The 20,501-nt window shown below is 40.1% G+C and overlaps 1 protein-coding gene across 11 annotated transcripts in view; it reads right to left on the bottom strand.

The window, feature by feature from the left end:
- Positions 1–4,585: 4,585 nt before the first annotated feature.
- LOC120399403 (meiosis-specific coiled-coil domain-containing protein MEIOC-like) overlaps positions 4,586–20,501 on the bottom strand; it is a 55,771-nt gene continuing 39,855 nt past the window's right edge. For 10 of the 11 annotated variants that reach the window (XM_039527620.1, XM_039527623.1, XM_039527613.1 and 7 more), the window contains 4 exons: positions 16,331–18,146; positions 12,752–12,886; positions 12,442–12,622; positions 4,586–9,475 (listed from right to left, as the gene is read on the bottom strand). In XM_039527620.1, coding sequence (XP_039383554.1) covers positions 9,219–9,475; positions 12,442–12,622; positions 12,752–12,886; positions 16,331–18,146 — 2,389 coding nt within the window. In that variant the 3' untranslated portion in view covers positions 4,586–9,218. Of the gene's footprint in view, positions 9,476–10,698; positions 10,904–12,441; positions 12,623–12,751; positions 12,887–16,330; positions 18,147–20,501 lie in introns of those variants that run through there. The other variant, XM_039527615.1, reaches the window with a different exon arrangement.

The raw sequence follows: 20,501 nt of genomic DNA, 5'->3' as shown, positions 1-20,501 counted from the left end.
TGCCACTAGATTGAGGGATGTGATCATTCCCCTCTATTCGACATTGGTGAAGCCTCATCTGGAGTACTGTGTCCAGTTTTGGGCCCCATACTACAAGAAGGATGTGGAAAAATTGGAAAGAGTCCAGTGGAGGGCAACAAAAATGATTAGGGGGCTGGAGCACATGACTTATGAGGACAGGCTGAGGGAACTGGGATTGTTTAGTCTGCAGAAGAGAAGAAGGAGGGGGGACTACCTGAAAGATGGTTCCAGAGAGGATGGATCTAGACTGTTCTCGGTAGCGTAATGGTCTCAAGTTGCAGTGGGAGATGTTTAGGTTGGATATTAGGAAAAACTTTTTCACTAGGAGGGTGGTGAAGCACTGGAATGGGTTACCTGGTGGTAGAATCTCCTTCCTTAGGGTTTTTAAGGTCAGGCTTGATGAAGCCCTGGCTGGGATGATTTAGTTGGGGATTGGTCCTGCTTTGAGCAGGGGGTTGGACTAGATGACCTCCTGAGGTCCCTTCCAACCCTGATATTCTGATGGGGAGAGGTGAATTCTGCAGATTAATGTTTGTACAATGCTCTGAAAGCATAAAGCAGCTCGGTAAGTATTATTATATAAAGCACTTGCATGAAACAGCAGCTAATGGTGCCTCAGGATCACATCAGGCTCTGTACCTCCTCTGCTTCACCTCTAAGGGAGGGAATTTCTGCTTATGGAGCTGCATGTAATCACCCCAGGCTCCAACACATCTGTCCATGCAGCCTTGGATGCAGTCCCATGGGGAAATGCTCCACAGAATACAGAGGGTGCACAGGCTCCCACACATACTACCAAACCAGTTCAGCTACCTTATGGAGCCATAAGGAAGAGCAAGAAGCAGGGAGGGGAGAGCAACAGGGACAGAATTTAGCCACTGGCATTGTATTTGTGATCTATTGTATAATTAGTCATGCTGGAAGACCGTGGATTCTTTCATTTTTAACTCACTTTAACAGTCAGGCAGTGATCCTGATACAAAACATCATTTTGCAGATGCACTGTCGCAGGTGGCTTGAATATGGATATAAGGGAAGTGAGAGTGTCTCTCTGGGGGAGGAGGACCTGGGACGTGGGCTCAGGGCCGTAGCAATAAAGAACGTGGCCCCCTCCGAACATATGTCCAGGGCCCCTTACAATGCAGAAACATTTTTTTTGCCACTTTTAGGGGTCCCTTTCTTTGCGGGTACGATACTACCAAGCGACTGTCTGGAAAGTTCAGCAAGCCAGAACGTCCCGTTAAAGACAAGCAGGGAAAGTCTATAACAGGAATAGAACTACAGATGAACAGATGGGCGGAGCACTTTGAGGAACTCCTGAACAGACCAGCACCACCAAATCCACCAGACATCGACCCAGCCAACGAGGACCTCCCAATCAATTGCGATAAACCAGCCAGAGACGAGATCAGAAAAGCCATCACCATGATGAAGAACAGGAAGGCGGCTGGACCTGACGATATCCCAGCAGAGGCCCTGAAAGCAGACCTGGATGCCTCAGTGGAAATGCTGTACCCCCTCTTTGAGAAAATATGGGAAGAAGAAGTGATTCCGGCTGACTGGAAAGAGGGATATCTCATCAAAATCCCCAAGAAAGGAGACCTCAGCAACTGTGCCAACTATAGAGGAATCACACTCCTGTCGGTGCCAGGGAAGGTCTTCAACCGAGTCCTCTTAGAGAGAATGAAGGATGCCGTCGATCCACAGCTACGAGATGAACAGGCAGGTTTCCGGCAGAACAGATCATGCACGGACCAGATAGCAACGCTCCGCATCATAGTCGAGCAGTCTATGGAGTGGAACTCCTCGTTGTACATCAACTTTGTTGACTATGAGAAAGCATTCGATGGCGTGGATCGAGAGACCTCTGGAAGCTCCTTCGCACTATGGCATCCCAGCAAAGGTGGTCAACCTGATCAAGAATTCATACGACGGCATACACTGTAGAGTGATCCATGGAGGGCAGCTCACAAACAGCTTCCAGGTGCGAACCGAGTCAGACAAGGATGCTTGTTGTCACCACTTCTCTTTCTTCGTCATCGATTGGATTATGAAGACATCCACTTACAAGCGTAGGAATGGAATCCAATGGTCATTGTGGACCCAGCTTGATGACCTGGACTTTGCCGACGACCTTGCACTCCTTTCGCACAGTAAACAGCAGATGCAAGAGAAGACCAACGTAGTGGCAGCCATGCCATCACAGGTTGGCCTCAACATCCACAAGGACAAGACCAAGATCCTTAGGATCAATTCCATCAGCAACGACCCAGTCACACTGAATGGAAGCCCCCTGGAAGAAGTGCAGTCCTTCACCTACCTAGGTAGCATCATCGACCAGCAGGGTGGCACAGACGCAGACATCAAAGTAAGGATTGGTAAGGCAAGAGCAGCCTTCTTACAGCTCAAGAACATCTGGAGCTCCAGAGAGCTGTCTTTGGCAATAAAGATTCGACTGTTCAACTCCAACGTGAAATCAGTCTTACTGTATGGAGCTGAAACCTGGAGGACAACCAAAACAACCACCAGGAAGATCCAGACCTTCATTAATAGCTGCCTCAGAAGGATTCTCCAGATCCGCTGGCCAGACACCATCAGTAACATCCACCTCTTGGAGAGGACCCATCAACTCCCAGCAGAGGAAGAAATTAGAAGGAGAAGGTGGGGCTGGATAGGACATACACTACGCAAGCAGCCAACCAACATCACCAGACAGGCACTGCAGTGGAACCCCCAAGGCAAGCGGAAAAGAGGCCGCCCAAGAAATACCTGGCGACGCGACCTTCAGGTTGATAGCAAAAAAATGGGCTATACCTGGAACCAGCTAGAGCGAATGGCCCAGGATAGAAGACTATGGAGATCTGTTGTTGGCGGCCCATACCCCGGTTGGGGTGACGGGCATGAATGAATGATGATTTCTTTGCGGGGCCCCCTCCGGTCGGAGGGTACAGAGGGCGCTTGCTACACCTCTGGGTAGGCTTAACAGTCCTTGAAGAGGAACATGTAAGTAGTCATGCTTGGGGAGAAGGCTTATGCTTGACTTTGAATATCATTTTGAGTTGCCTGGGAAATAAAACCACACCATAGGAAGGGATAGATTTCGACATCCTACAACTTGCATGCACTGTTTGGAACAGACTGGGAAACCACCTAGTCACAGAGCACATTTTTAATTTTTTATACATAAGGTGAGTTGACAAATCTATCCCCTGAAGTGGAAGATAAGGGATTAGACTGAATTAAAGATTTTATTTTAGTTACCAGAAAGGAGATAATGTGGAAGTTTTAATTCCTGATCCTAAAATCTTTTTCAGGTGAGGATTGAGGTAATTTGGCACGACATTCCATGAGAAAAAAAAAAAGTCTGAATTCTTCCATTGATTTTACATTGTTTGGATTTGCAACTGATAATATACTCTCAAAACATGTGTCACACAAGCTATACAAAATAAGCTTTTATATATTGTATATAAAATGAAAGTAGAAAGGATCACACAGTGAATTAAATGAAACAGAAACATGTAATTTAATAGATCTAGAACATTCTATATCTTTTGCCTATATCCTCTCCTCTACCCTTTGAATACAATTGTCATCTTAGGCCTGAACCCGCAAAATGCACACAGACACACACCTGGGTCTGTGCAGAGCTCCACCAACTTTGTGGGGCTCTGTGTGGGCCCAGGGGTCCACCTGCACATATCTCAATGCAGGTTAGGGTGACCAGACCTCCCGATAAAATCATGACTGTCCCGATTTTGAGGAGATAGTCCCGCATCCCGACCAGAGTACGGTCAGGACACCATTTGTCCTGATATTTTGTTTCCTGGTCTTTGGCGGCAATTTGGCAGAGAGTCCTTCAGTCGCGGACGGTCTTCGGCAGTATTTCGGTGGCGGGTGCTTCTGTCTTTGGTGGCAAGGTTTATTACCCACTGCTGAAATACCGCCGAAGACCATCCGCGACTGACGGGCTCTCTGCCGAATTGCCACTGACCTCCTGGACGGGTGAGTGTAAAAAAAAGTCCCCCCTGCAGCGGTCCCGATATTTTCCCCTTAACACCTGGTCACCCTACTGCAGGATCAGGGTCTTAGGTTGTCAGCTCTTCAGTGAAGGGCCTATGTCTTCGTGTGTTTGCAAAGCACTTAGCCCAATGGTCTGATCAGGACTGAGGCTTCTAAGTGCTAACACAACAGAAATTGAAGTGTGATGCTTTGTGAAATAATTACAGCTAAGTTGTACATCAACTTATCCAACAAGATTGAATTCCCTTACAGAAATTTCACTTGCACAGGGGGAAAAGAGGTGAAAAAAAAGGTGAAAGTTACTTAGGTTATTTACTAACACTTTCTCCTTTCATGTATTATTAGTTAGTAGTTTATTAATTCATTTAAATTTTGATGTTTAGAAAGATTCTGCACCTCATGTGTGTGACCTCACATCTGGAAACTAGAATAATGGATATTCCTTATTAACACTGACCCATGTAAAACAAGTATATTACCCATTGACATTTAATGTTCCCACCACCCCACATAAATTTACTGAAATAATACAACCAGTGACTTAAAATATGAAATACTTTAATTATTTGTATAACTGTAAGTGTTAGCCAGAACATACAACAGATCTTTTCAGTGAATTACAAAAAAACCCCAAACAAACAAGAAACACCTCACATATAGAAGAGCAGCTGATAAGTAACATGAGTTGAACTGAATAAAACAATAGCTGTAACAATTTATTAGCCACGTACATACAACACAACTGATTATTTAAATAAGGAAACAATCACATACATAAAAAATGCTAGAAAATTACACTGGCCATGATTTCTTACAGGATTCTCATAAATCTGTGACTTTCATACATGTAATACAAACCTTAGCATCTCTTTCTACTGTACCTTTTTCTTAATATAAACTGTATGTAAGTGTACACAGCATGGTAGGTTACTTTACACAAGTGAACACAATCTAGCCGCAAGGCTTCCTGGTGTTCCACATAAGGGAGTTGTCTAACAGAAAACAAAAAATGCACACCAAATTCACTAGTTAAGGTGCATCAACTTTCTAAAATAGCAAAGTATGTCCCAACAGAAATCTGTGTAGTATAAATAACCTTTTTTAAAGTTAAGTGTTACACAAGAGGTAGAAGTGATATTTTTGCAACGTTCATTAAATATCCAGTTATTTTACAGAATCACTGAAATAAGCCTAAATTGACTAATCATTAAGTATTAACAATTGACATCTTGCTTCTTTTAGTTAAATGTATACTTTCACTCATTTCTGTTGGGTCTACTAAATGGATTAACTCACAATAGCCTTCTTCAGTAATATTTTATTAACAGTGTAAAATTAGTTTTTAATTAAATGAGATTGACCAACATACATGTAAAAGATATACTTCAGACACCAAACAGTATATTAAAATATAGACACTATTAATCTTTGTATATCTGTCATAAAAATAAAAGTAAACTTATTTTTCCCATATATATTGGAAATAGCCTAATTTTGTGGAAAAAACTATGTTCATTAAATTATTACTGTGCATAAACAAGTTTTAGAGCAGTTTTATTTTGTACAGTAAAAAAAGGAAAGCAACCTTTATCTGGAATTGATTTTTTTAAGTTGACACTGGTCTATCCTCGCTCTCATTAGTTAGCATTCATATATTATATGCAAACAATTTCCTTTTTAAAGCTTATCTGGCAAATAAGAAGCAGGGGAATTATAGTTTCAGTTCCCCAATTCTAAAAAAGTTGCTCAAAACTACTTTATTCCATACATTTTCAACTTCTAACAACAAAGGCTAAATAAGTACATTATAATGCACCTTGTTTTTTTGCACCTTTAATTGTAGTATTGCTAATAAAGAAAAATGACTCACCACGCTATAAAATTGACAGATTTGGTTGCACTATTAAAAAGTAAAAAACTAAAGAAAAAGAAAGTGCTTTTTAAAAGCAAATTGTAAAACAATTTATAATAAAAAAGTAACTTCATAGATACACAGTTTTTCCTTTTGTAATTATTTATAAGTTTCCACAAAACAGAAAAGTGCTGGTGATTGAGACAGATAAAACTGCACAAGAAACAAATCAAGATCTTAACACGGTTAAGGCTGTATTTCTATCCAGGCAAATCAGGATAAAACAAGGTGCAAATTTCTCAAAAGCCTATTGATTTAACTCAGCCAAAGCATCTTGCAGAAGGTACATTCCTCAGCTTTAAATGAAAGCAGACTATTCCTCCTAACTCCAAGATGTTACTATGTTCAAAAACCTTACAATAAGTTAGGGAAAACATATGTTTCTGGAGTTTCTTGGTACCTAATGTTCAACATGAACTGCAACGCTTGTATATACAAAAAGTTAAACTGTATAAGACTTTAGAACAGTAAACCCAACTGAAGTCAGTATCTGGCAAAACTATTGACTTGAATGGAAGCAGGATCATTAACAATTTCTGTGTAGTCTTAATTTCAAATGCATTTAAATTTAAAGACACATTTGAAAGGATTTTTGTTTTTGTATGTCAATGATGTTAATTGTTGAAGTATTTCAAGAAATGGGCAGAAAAATTTTCATACTAAGATGTCCATCAGATAGTTCGCATTTTAAGAAGAATACAGGCAGATCAAGTCAAAAAGAATTAAATGTGCCCCATGTTGCATTTGTGGGCAACACAACTAAACTCTGTTATTAATACATTTGACTTGTGGCAACTCTCAACAGCTATGGTGCCTTACACATGTTAAAAGAGTCCATAACTGGACAATCAAAAATTATTCAAGAAAAACACTAATACCATATGCTATGTTAGCTATAGTCAAATGTAGCTACATTTAACCCCTTTAAATGTATTATTAAATTGCAACAGAAAACTGAAGTGAGCATACACAGTTACTTAACGTTTTTGAAAAATAAGACTTTTAAAGGCACATTAACTATATTATGAACTGATTAAGATCACATTCCTTCACAGTAACTTACATACAAACAATACAATAAGGATCTAATATGCCGAATACATTCAATACTACAAAACAATCCTGCAAGACTACAATTATTCTGTAAACAGAAATGCAAATCAAGACTTTCAAATTCTATTTCCTGTTAACATAGTAATCATAACTCAAAAATTTAAGTTCCATCCACAACTCAAATACTGTAAACTCTGAAAATTTTTCAAACCACTAACTATAGTTTCACAAAAACACATCTGACCTTCAGATATTAGTGCAAACAGACTGCGCACACACACACACAAAATACACTCACACAGCACTAAAATAATTCTCTTCACTACCAATTTTTAGTTTTAGACTAAGGCTTAAAAATATCCACTGAAACTGATTAAATTTTCTTTAGAAAAAGTGGAGCATACTTTTAATAAGATTCTGCCTTCTAATGATTCCTTTGTTTAATCAGTGGATCAAAATGAGGCTTTAGTGACTTCCTATTCTACAAAATGATGCACTCATCACCTCGTTACCATTAACAATGGTACTACCACTGGTACTATATTGGTACTAATAGAACTATAAGACTACAGATGTTCTAGAAACATTCACAGGTCCAAAATTACAGATTGTTTGGAATATTTAGCAAGTACATGTATATGCAAACAGAATTATATATTTATCGAGAAAGTGTCGAATTCAACATCATAACATAATGAAACACAGATAAATCTTCATTTTAAGTCTTTGAACTTTTTCTCCTGTCCTCAACATAATTCTTTTTTAAAACAAGAACTGCTCTCCAAAGCCATTCATCAATATACTAACACCTAAGAACATACTTGGTAATTAGTACATTTTGAAAGACAATCTAACATTAAGACACGATTGATAAAGCATTAAAATTACTCATAAGTAGTGTGATAAGATGAAAATATGAATTATTCATCCTTTTCTAATTCTCACTCTGTACATTCACATTGATAGGTAACACTTCTGATTGTCTAAGCCACAGGATGAAGACTAGTAATAGCAACTAAACATATGAAATCTTCTCATGCTAAAACAAATCAGTTAAACAGCTTTGGTAACCTAGTATAGTGAGCTTTGTGTAAATATCTTGCAAACATCCCTACCCCTCAAAAAACCCCTATATACTGTACTGTGTGTATATTTATATATAATATACATAGTTCCTGAGTAAATCATTAAATCTGATTATTAGGAAGGTTTGGCAAAAGACCCAACTGTATTTTATTAAAATAGAATTTTAAATAAACATTTAATCAAAACATTAAAATAAATATGGAATGTTTCTGAAAATTAGAGTACCATAAACATATTAATAACCATGTAATTTTTCATTAAGTGCATACTTGCTGTTTTTAATCATGAGGCATCAGTACATTTAATTTCTAAGTCTGAGTGACAATTTTATGTTAATTGCCAATATGTATTTTAATGCAATGTACTGCAACTCTAAACATTCCTTAAATTAGTTCTTCATTTATTTATTATGTAAAAATTTTGTCACAAAGATTATACTATGGGAACTTTTGGTTTAGATTAGTCCAGCTGGTAACTTTTAATTGGCAGAACAAGCATGTCATGTAACTAACATTAAACTCTGATTATTCCAATCAGACTCTTGGCAATTACCTGAAAGATTTGACACCCTGTCACAATAGCAAAGCAAAAGTGTGGACTATTCAGTGTTGAGTGACAGTACAAACAATTATATTATTTAGCAATCATTCTGGCACTTAAAAGAATACATAATTGTGCAAAAAACCCAATAATTATGAGATACGCTTTAAAAATGACATTTCTAAAGTATGCTAAATTTTATAACGAACAAATGAAGAAAAGAATCAAAATTAGCTTAGCCACTCACTGGTTTCTCAGATCATGGCTTGAGTCACAGCTGATACATAGCTTTGGCTAAGTGGTCAAGAAAATGGTCAGCTATTGCCCAGTTCCCCTTATTAATAAAATCTTTATCTTACATAGAAGACACTGCAATACCAGCAATATTAAAACTGCAATAACACTATTACAAGAAATATTTGTCAACACCAGAATCACAGTAATAAAATTGCAGCACTGATCAGTTGAGTTATCCTTATTTTTTCTGATAACCTAGCAAAAAAGTTCTCCACAGCACAATGCAATTCACTTTCTTCCTTTTTCTTTAAATTTTTTTATTTTTTTTTTTTTGCTTCCTGCACAGTTATTCAGAAATCTGTATGGGTTCCTCATGTTTTTCTTTTTTGCTTCCCTTGTCTTCAGGATCTGCACTATTTCTTTCTTGTGTGCTTGTGTTTCCTGGACAAAGCTCTTGCAATGCCCTTTTGACCTCCTCCTGTTTCACTGGAGTGCTTAAGGAGGTTTTTGGTAGAGTCATCTGCAGTGCACACCATAAAGCAGTACGAGCCTTGCGTGTGGAAGCAACTAACTCTTTAATGGCAGCTGCCAGAGCAAGAACATCTACAAAGACAAGAATATGCAACCACATCACAACAGAACTAATATACAACCATGACATCTATTGATTTCAAGAGATTTTTGTCTATTCAGTCAACACTTTGTAATTCCAAGAAACCTCTGGAAAGATTGCACCCTGTTATCAGAGAACCTTATTTCCAATATTTCCTTAGTTATATTCTAGGCTTTCCAATGCACTGAAGTTATGAGATAAATTCAGACTCCAGAACACGGGCTGTTGGTAACAAATGGTGCTGACGTACAAAGCAGGAGAAAAAGAAAACTTTGTACTAACAATTTCCTTTCCTTCAAGATAGTGTGATAACTTACATGTTGTCATTCACTGAGTTCAGCCCATTCACAACAAAGGAATTATTGCACACCGTAAAGGAGATTTAATCCCAAACCTGCAAGTCCTATACCTACCCTTCCTGCTTGGTTTTAAAAAAGTAAATTGGAGCTTCACCTGACGGAGATAGCCAATACCTCACTCAGTGAGTAAGTCCACCCTTCGTCCTTCAATCATAGAACAGACTGACCAACACTTAAGAAATACACCCTGGATGCACTGGACTTGGCTAGTATCCACTATGAAATCTTTAGGGTTCCCAGCAAGCTAGCAATAAACCACTTTCAGTCTCACTGATCTGAAACCAAGATATTGGGGCCTACGCAATCTGGATTCACCCAAGAACATGGAGCAAAAATTGTATTATTGGCACAGACAGATATTCTCTTGATGTAGATGGATGGAGGGCAGCCTTCCACTTTATCCTGGCTCTCTCTGCAACATTTAACATGGTCAATCACGATATATTGCTCTGTTTAAGACAGTGGTTCTCAAACTAGGGCTGCTGCTTGTTCAGGGAAAGCCCCTGGCGGGCCAGGCTGGTTTGTTTACCTGCCGTGTCCCCAGGTTTGGCTAATGGCGGCTCCCACAGACCACGGTTCGCCGCTCAAGGCCATTGGGGGCTGCAGGAAGGGCAGCCAGCACCTCCCTCAGCCCATGCCACTTCCTGCAGCCCCCATTGGCCTGGAGCGGCGAACCGCGGCCAGTGGGAGCCGCGATCGGCCGAACCTGTGGTTGCAGCAGGTAAACAAACCGGCCCGGCCCGGCCCACCAGGGACTTTCCGGAACAAGCGGTGGCCCTAGTTTGAGAACCACTGATGTAAGATACTTATTCTTGGCGCCTAATCATAACAAATTAAGAAATCATGAAGGAGAAAACAACTTGAAAGACTAACTCTTGTCTTGTCTCCTTGTAAGATCTAATCTTCAGTTTGCCTGTATAGGACGAGCGTTCTTTCTTGTTGCATCTGGACTGGTTGAAAGGCGATGCAAGATTTATAGTATGTATGGTCTTTCTGGAGAACATGTGTGGAGGTAGACAAAGACTTTTTGTTCTACTTGAAATTCTCCGCCATTCTTGTCTAGGTTACAAAGATCACAATCACCACTAAGAAAGCAGCAACTTCTTGCTTGAAAATATAACCCACAGATGAAGCCAAAGCTGCCTTTTAACTAGTGCACTACCCACGAAGGGTCTGGCTGGAAATGTGGTTGGGGCTAGCATGAATAAAACTGCCAGAGATATTTGTCATTAAAAAGCCAATTCTTTTGTCCTTGTTTGGGATAAGTTCCTCCAAACAGGCAATTGCAGTGGAAATCTACAAGAATCTGTCTACTCGCTCAAATGTGGGTTTTTTTTATGACAGCTATTCCAGTCTGTCTGACATCTTTAAGAGGAAAAAGTCCACAGGATTAGGATGGTCTTATTTTTCAACTGTGACTGTGGATTCCACTTTTGGAGTCTGGACATACGGACTCTTCCATGTGGAATTTATTTACTTTCAATTAACTGCCTAATACAACGTCTGTTCTTGGCGGTGAACTCCAACTCTTCAATACCAAGATTTGGGGGTAAAGCCTGTTCTTTTCATTGCTAGCGGGAAAGTACTAGCCCACAATATGCTTAACTTTAGGATCCTTGGCTCCTATCTTACATTAAGAGTTATCCTCCTCCCTCTTTTATTTTTTTTTAACAAAGCAAAAATAAAGAACCCCAACTTTTCTTTCTTTCTTTCTTTTTTTTGGGGGGGGGGGCGGGGGCCTCCAAATTGGATAGATGGGATCCTAATAAAAGAGATCTGGTTTTGATTCACCAGTGAACTTGACTCCTATCATCAAACATTCTTGCTTGCTATTCCTCGGCAGAATCTGCCAATTGTGCCAAATTTGCAGCGGTTTTGTGACAGACAAAACATCAATTAATGAGCAGTGTAAGACCAAGCAATTTTTCACTGTGAAAGCTAAGAAGGATGAAAGCCCACTCTCAATCACTATTAATAAAGAAGCTCAATTTGTTAAAATGAGTACAACCTGATTAAGGATGCTGGATTGCTTACTTGGCGGGGAGGGTTTGAGCATTGGTCTGCTAAACCCAGGGTTGTGAGTTCAATCCTTGAGGGGGCCATTTGGGGATTGGTCCTGCTTTGAGCAGGGGGTTGGACTAGATGATCTCTTGAGATCCCTTCCAACCCTAATAATCTGTATTTGTTTGGTATCAATTCCCAGTCATAGGTTACCATTTTACAGTGATAACCCTCATATCCCCTACCTGTTAAGTAACAGCATGCACTGAAACAAGTAGGAATTCATTCAGAGTCTTTAATAAAATCTGATTATTTAATATAATAAAGAGGACTTTTTTTCCCCCTAGAAAATATCTTGTGACAAGAAGGGGTCTAAAAATCAACAACACAAAACAGAGTAAAGTCTATGCAGAAATTACCTGATACGAGGGAGGGATTTTTCTCTTTTAAAGTCAAAGGCACACATATAACGTTTTTGTTTACGAGTGTAAGTCTACTTGTTGCCATTACAACATTTAAAATGTGTTACAAATTGAATTGAATACAAATTGAAAAAAAACCATTTTTAGAACTACAAAGCAATCAAAAGTATTTACCTTTTTCATTATTATAGCGAGGTGCTCCTTGTCTCTGCGGATTGGCAGCATTAACAATCTCATCTTTTCGTCTCGCTTGTGTAACATGAATGGCTTCTAAATGATCTTCCAGAGTTTTGGATATATTCTTATGGACAGGAGTACCGCGAAGCCTTTCCATTTTTCCTATTAAGGTGAGCACCTAATGAATATATTGCAAACACCAAACGATTATTTTTTTAAAATCCTCCACAAAATATAATAAACCCACAAACATATAACCTGATGTTACTAATCCCTGCAGAACATTCCACACTGTAAGTATGCTTACTCTAGCCTGTTCTCGTAACTGGTCCACAATCAAACGATCCACTCGTGAAGGGTTAGCAGGAAGTCGGGAAACAGGAGTGTTATTTGAGCTAGATACCCGCTTTCCTGGAAAGTTTCTTGCAAGATCAGCTTCAGTCTGAAGAGAAAACACATACCTTTAAAATATTTAGAACGGCATTTCATTCTATAGCCTAAGCTCTTCTATTTTTTCACAACTACATGGAGGCATGAGATGTGTCTGCTGTTTAAGTCTCTGAGGGCATTTAAAACAATAAGAAGTCATTATTAAATTTTAAACTGGCTGTAAAAATAAGGGTACTTCCAAAAATTCCAAGTACTACTTTAAAGCATAAATCTAGAATCAACAGCTGTAACCAACAAATAAAATTACCTTTAAAATGTTAACCAATCTTGGGTAGAGACCAAAGTAAATAGAAGGAACTTGCACAGTCCTTGGAAGGTTAAACTCTAGCTTTGTCAAACCAAATTAGTGACGTGAATTCCCAACTGCCTCTTGATAACACCTTGTTAAGGGATCTCAGGGTACGTCTACACTACAGGATTATTCCGATTTTACATAAACCAGTTTTGTAAAACAGATTGTATAAAGTCGAGTGCACGCAGCCACACTAAGCACATTAATTCGATGGTGTGCGTCCATGGTCCGAGGCTAGCGTCGATTTCTGGAATGTTGCACTGTGGGTAGCTATTCCATAGATATCCCATAGTTCCCGCAGTCTCCCCCGCCCCTTGGAATTCTGGGTTGAGATCCCAGTGCCTGATGGGGCAAAAATCATTGTCGCGGGTGGTTCTGGGTAAATGTCATCACTCACTCCTTCCTCCGGGAAAGCAACGGCAGACAATCATTTCGCGCCCTTTTTCCCTGGATTGCCCTGGCAGACACCATAGCATGGCAACCATGGAGCCTGTTTTGCCTTTTGTCACTGTCACCGTATGTGTACTGGATGCCGCTGACAGAGGTGATACAGCAGCGCTACACAGCAGCATTAATTTTCTTTTGCATGATAGCAGAGACGGTTATCAGCCGTTCTGTACTGTCTGCTGCCATTGTAAATTGGCAATGAGATGACGGTTATCAGTCGTTCTGTACTGTCTGCTGCTGTCATGGGTGCCCCTGGCTGAGGTCGGCCGGGGGCGCAAAGACAAAAATGGGAATGACTCCCCTAGTCAATCCCTCCTTTATGGTATCTAAAAATAGAGTCAGTCCTGCCTAGAATATGGGGGAAGTGTACTAGAGAACCAGTGTATCAGAGAACCAGAGAGCACAGCTGCTCCGTGTCAGACCCCGCAGAAATGATGAGCTGCATGCCATTCACGGGGGGTACCCCTGCAACAACCCCACCTGTTGCTTCCCTCCTCCCTCAACCTTCCTGGGCTACCGTGGCAGTGTCCCCCCCATTTGTGTGATGAAGTAATAAAGAATGCAGGAATAAGAAACAGTGACTTGTTAGTGAGATAAAATGAGGGTGAGGCAGCCTCCAGCTGCTATGATAGTCCAGGCAGTACAGAATCATTTTTTTAGACATGAAGGGCGGGGGCTGATGGAGCTCAGCCCCCAGTTGCTATGATGAAGATGGTTACCAGCCGTTCTGTACCATCTACTGGGAATGACCGGGAGTCATTCCTATTTTTACCCAGGCGCCCCCGGCCGACCTCACCTGAGGCCAGCCAGGAGCACTCGCGGGCTGATGATGACGATGGATAGCAGTCATATTGTATTGTACACATTGTCCGGGGTGGTTCAGAGTATAGCTCGTCAATTTCCCCCCCCCCCCGGAAAGAAAAGGGGAAAAAATCGTTTCTTGACTTTTTTCAATGTCACCCTATGTCTACTGGATGCTCCTGTTCACTGCCGCAGCATCGCGTCTACTAGCAGCATTCAGTAGACATAGGGTGACATTGAAAAAAGTCAAGAAACTATTTTTTTCCCTTTTCTTTCCGGGGGTGGGGGTGGGGGGTAAATTGACGAGCTATACTCTGAACCACCCCGGACAATGTGTTTGACCCTACAGACATTGGGAGCTCAGCCAAGAATGCAAATGCTTTTCGGAGACTGCGGGGACTGTGGGATAGCTGGAGTCCTCAGTCCCCCGTCCCTCCCTCCATGAGCGTCCATTTGATTCTTTGGCTTTCCGTTACGCTTCTCACGCAGCACTGTGCTGAGTCCCTGCTGTGGCCTCTGTCTGGAGATTTTTTTCAAATGCTTTGGCATTTCGTCTTCTGTAACGGAGCTGTGATAGAACAGATTTGCCTCCCCATACAGCGATCAGATCCAGTATCTCCCGTATGGTCCATGCTGGAGCTCTTTTTGCATTTGGGACTGCATCGCCACCCGTGCTGATCAGAGCTCCACGCTGGGCAAACAGGAAATGAAATTCAAAAGTTCACGGGGCTTTTCCTGTCTACCTGGCCAGTGCATCCGAGTTCAGATTGCTGTCCAGAGCGGTCACACTGGTGCACTGTGGGATACCACCTGGAGGCCAATACCGGTCAATTTGCGGCCACACTAACCCTAATCTGATATGGTAATACCGATTTCAGCGCTACTCCTCTCGTCGGGGAGGAGTACAGAAACCGGTTTAAAGAGCCCTTTATATCGATATAAAGGGCCTCGTTGTGTGGACGGGTGCAGCGTTAAATCGGTTTAACGCTGCTAAAATCTGTTTAAACGCGTAGTGTAGACCAGGCCTCAGATAGTCAAATTCAGGAACTACTAGCAAGTGCATGAGATGTCCTCAATTGCTGCAGTGGTTGTGTTTGAAAACCCCAAGGATAATCCCAGGTTTAACATATTGGCTTTGAGAAAATACCAGCCCTGAAAAGTCATCCACATGGACATCAAACTCACCTATGACAATGGGCCTGGGCAAACCCCAACACAGGGCAGATAAAGATGGGACAAAGGCAAAAGAATATGTTTTAGAGTGACATCTCTCTTACATTTGAAGTCGGATATAAACAACCACCCTTTTGGCCATCCCTCAGTGCATGCTGAACTGAGTACTATCCAAAAATAGCTGGACTAATAAAGGCCCTATATTTATCAACCATCCAGGCTTTCGCTATACAAGTCACATCAGCGGTCTCTTCCACAATCCATGGATGGTGGTAACTACTGGCTACCAAACTTGCACTGAACAACATGAACCAAAGAATAGGCTCCATGCCACCAGATAATATAAGACCTTTGGCCAAAGAGGGCTTGATGGTACTTGGTTATGCAACCATTGCTATCGGGTGTAATTTAGTTCAAGAAAATTACTGCTGAACAAGTGGTCCTAGCTCCTGTATGGCTGGAAAATGAAAGGTGAACCTCAGTCTCATGCACAATTGTACGACATTCACACTGCTTGGTATCTTCTTATAATTATGAATACTCAAAATAGAGTGTTCAGATGGGGCTCAAAATATTTAGAGTAGAATGAAAGTCACAATATTTTAAAAAAGGCAGCAAGACTGCCTCCTTTTCTCCAGTCAGATGCAGGAATTTCTACTCTACCTAGCTGTTCCTTTATAATCACCATCCTACATACAAGTCTATTATGATATATATTATTACCTTTTTCCTCTCCTTCTCCAGAGCTCTCCACTGTTCGTAACACTCCTCCAATCGAATATGAAGCTCATTAGCAGGTCCACTGCGATTTCTTGGAGGCCTATACTTGTTAAAAGGAGTTGGAAAGGCAAAGTATGGCGCACTTAATTCCCCACAAAATAGGTCATTAATGAAGGGATTCAAATGGTTAAAATCGTCATAGTGAAAAAGATCAACAAGTTCTGAGAATGGAAATGGTGATGGAGGAAAAGCAAAATTATTTGCTGACAGAAATGGATGGGGATTAAATGGAGCAAAATTGGGATTTTGCTTAAAATCAGACATTAATGGGAAAGAAGGAAGAAAAGAAGGATTGATGAAATCTGACATGTTGCCACCATTCTGTTCTTGCTTCTTTCGGAACATGCTGAACTGTTGCTGATTTTGTCCGGCATAACCAGGATGGGGTATCCAATTCCTTCTACCTCTTCTTTCATCTTTATTACAGTTATCTTGGTTTTGCTTTTTGCGAAACCTATGATACTTTTCAGACTCATCACTTGCAGAATTCTGCTGTGTTAACCAGTTGTGTGACAAATTAATGGGTATTTTACGATACTGACCTTTATTAGTCAATGAATCATGCTGGGAATGTCCAATAGGTTTAATTTGTTTCTGATTTTCTACAAAGAAATTTGAAACCCCTAAGTTACTAGAAACACTATTTGAGATTTGTAACTTTCCATCTTTCCTTGAATAGAGTACTGGTGACAACTGCGAGTAATAAGAGGGCTGGGTTACAGACTGATGTGTGGGAGAGCCACTGGACATAGTTGAAACCCCTGAAGAGGACTGTGGGCTTGTTACTACTTGGTTTTGCTTCCTATATGCAATATCTGATGTAGATGTGGGACTTAAGATTTTACCATCCAGCCACCTATGTCCATGGTAAGGTGAATGAAAATTTCCATGTTGTAAAGCAGTTTTTACAGATAAATGATATTCAGAAGGTTTAGGAGAACATTCTTTAGCATTAACATGGCTCTTACATTCAGTGTTATTACAGGGTTCCCCCAAATTGAAGCTCTTATGGCCATTTTGCATGTGAGTTTCCTGTGGGTTTCTATTTGTTCCTCCAGGAAAACTATTTTCTTTAGTAAATGGTTGATTGAAAAAATATAGCGATGGGTGAATAGATGGCTGTGATTTATGAGAAGCTGTAAAATCTTCATATCTTTTAGAAAACATATGGTTGTCCTGGAACACTTTGCTCCACGTGCCATTAGCAGGTGGACTAGATAGATCATTGGAATACTTTGCTTGTTCTTGTTTGTCATTTTTCATAAACTTGCCTCTTGCTCTGTCAGTTTCCCAATACTCTTTCTGAATACCAGTGCCATCTTTAATTCTGCACTGAGAAGAAAAATTACTAAAATCAGAGCAGTTCTTTTCACAGTCTCCATTTAATTTCATCTTATCATAATTGCACACATGCTGCTTAAATTGTACATTCTGAAATGCTAATCCTTCTTGCTGAATTATGGCATTATTTTCAAAAGCAGAATTTTCAGGATAAATGTTAAAGATATCATCAGATGGCTGAGTATAAGGGTCAGAAGGAGAAAGCCAAGACTCTATAAGATGAAGGTCTTCAAATCCTCTGTGTAAAGTCTCCACATCAGGTGACTTTTGCAAGTGTCCTTGGTAACAGCTCTGTGTACCAATCAGGTTTGGAAAATCTTTACTTTGTAAAGGGTGCTTAGAAGACAGACCTGAGAAGTCACCATTGTTTCCAATGTCAGATGCCCACATAGGGGGAAACAATCTCGACAGAGAATTCCTGTAACAAATAGAATTGCACTTTTAGGAATGACCAAACACATTTATGTTACATTATAGCTTTGTTCAGAGTTAAATGTTTTTTCAAAATGCAAAGCTACTACTAAGACCTTTGCTAAAGATATAATTTCAAGCAGTTTTGTCACAGAAATTAGCGATAAAAACTACTAGTGTACTAGACTGTTGACAGCCTATAATTATTTCCTAAAGTCTATTTTTATTGTTTTTTCTAGTCTACTTTTAACGTGTCACATTATGGTGCTTCAATCACTACTATTTGCCCTTCATAATCTTCAGAGACTTAATTATTTATTCTTTAAGAGTTTCTGTATTGATATTTGAACTTATATAGCACTGTTCATAGAAAGATTCCATAGCATTCTAAAACAAAATTAAGCCTCACAACACCTCCGCAAAGTTGATTCCAAGTTCTGCAGTAATTCTTATTTCTTTAATTACATTTTCCTTGTTCAATAAAAGTATGTTTTTACCCCCAGTAAGAAAACATATATTTAAATCACTTGCTATAAGGTTTTCTAATCGCTGTTTTAAATATTCATATCATCCTGCTCAATGTTTAACAATATTCGTAAGCCATCAGATACATCCTGTAATAGTTGAAAATGTCTGATGGCCTCCCCTCTTAGCATGCTTCTGTGACAACTAATTATGTTTTAAGACAGGGAGAGTAAGAATTCAAGAGAAATAATGTACTAACAAATGGTTATCTTGATTTTTTTCCCCCAAATACTATCTATCTAAGAGAAGTCAGTAAAGTCACTGGTATCTATATAATCTCCACCATTCTAATTTTTGCAGGGAGGAGGGGGAACTCAGATCCTCTTTGTGGAATTTCCCCACCAAATGTTTGGGTGCAAGAAAGAGTGCAACCCAAACAGGAGGCTATAGGGCCTGCCAACAAATCCTACCAATTCCAAGAGATCCACATGCTCTCTATGTCTGTACGGGTTCCGGATCTCTAGTTGTTCCCCAAGCCAACTGCCACACAGTTCCAATGGAGCTATGCCGTCAGGTCTGATCAACGTTGTTCCCTAAGACCCCCAGTGCAGCAGAGATCTGAGGAAGTGTAATATAGCACTATACTATTACATTTCTGTGAGAAGCTCTTTTGAGTACCAGAAGGAAGTTGAGTAATGGAGAAAAGCTGCAACAATGTAGTTATCCTACCCTTGGGGCATCCACTTCACCCATCACATGGAGAGGTGTCTGGCATGAAGAGGGTGGGGGCAGAATTTCCCCTCCCAGCATATATTTGTTAGAAATGATCAGGCATGGTAAAAATAGGAAGTACATGCCTTAAAAGTATAAATTTAACTCAAGCTATTTGGTATCAAACGACACAGAAAAGCCTTTCAAATTTTCTGCATAAACTCTGAGATAAAGGCCCATTGATGGTTCACTTCTTTGCATCAGCAACTCCTGACATGCTCAGTACACCTAATATTCTGTTGTCATGATAATTACCCAAAAGATGGCATGTAATAAATCATCAGAAAACTTAAAACTCATTAATCATTAATATTCTTGCGTAATGTATGCACAGTTTGTGTACAAAGAGTTCATATGTGCTAGAATTATATTCTTAAAATGAGTTTGGCAAGCAAGGCATAAGCCCAGTCTGCCTTAGACAAAGGAATGTGTATTTGCATGTCTGACCAGCCTGGTTGTCAGGCAGAGATAATGAAGGCACATTTACATGCAAGATAAACAAAGTCATCAGGACAGCAAGTGGGGAAAGATGACCAATCTCCACGGAGGATGGAAACTGCATCTCCATGAAGTCTTCCTGCCTCTTGAAGCAGGGTCAATGAACTTTGGGAAGATATAGGGAGAGAGAAAAAGCCATTTTGGCACCATCACTTGAGGAGCTAAAGGGGTCAGAGATCACAGAATGTTGGATCCTTCAACCAAAGTGGTTGAAGTCCTTGGGTGTTAAGTATAGGTGATAAACCTGCTGAGGAAACTATTGCAACTTGCAGAAATTAAGTTTTAATCTTAAAATTGTATTTGTACTTGTTTGGTTGTAACCCTATCTTTATTGCTTATACTTGGTATCACTTAAAACTATGGCCTTTTGTTTAATAAACTTGTTTTTACAATAAACCAATTCAGTGTTTTGATTAAAACAGAGGGTTTGTGAAACCCCAGTTAAATTAATGAGCTGTTTTCTATGTCGTTTAAGAAGCAGTGAACTTAACTTCAGGGAGTTTTCCAGGAAATTTGGGACTGTGGGGGCAGGGAGAGTGTTGAGGTCACCCTGCGAAAAAGTAATTTGGCAACGGAAACCAGGATGGGACCTACATGCTTGTATGCTGGCTGTTGGTGTCACGCTTGT

Source organism: Mauremys reevesii, linkage group 2 (assembly GCF_016161935.1).
Source record: "Mauremys reevesii isolate NIE-2019 linkage group 2, ASM1616193v1, whole genome shotgun sequence".
Classification (NCBI taxonomy): domain Eukaryota; kingdom Metazoa; phylum Chordata; order Testudines; family Geoemydidae; genus Mauremys; species Mauremys reevesii.
Note: the sequence above shows the minus strand (reverse complement) of the source record. Positions and strands in the feature narration are given on the sequence as shown.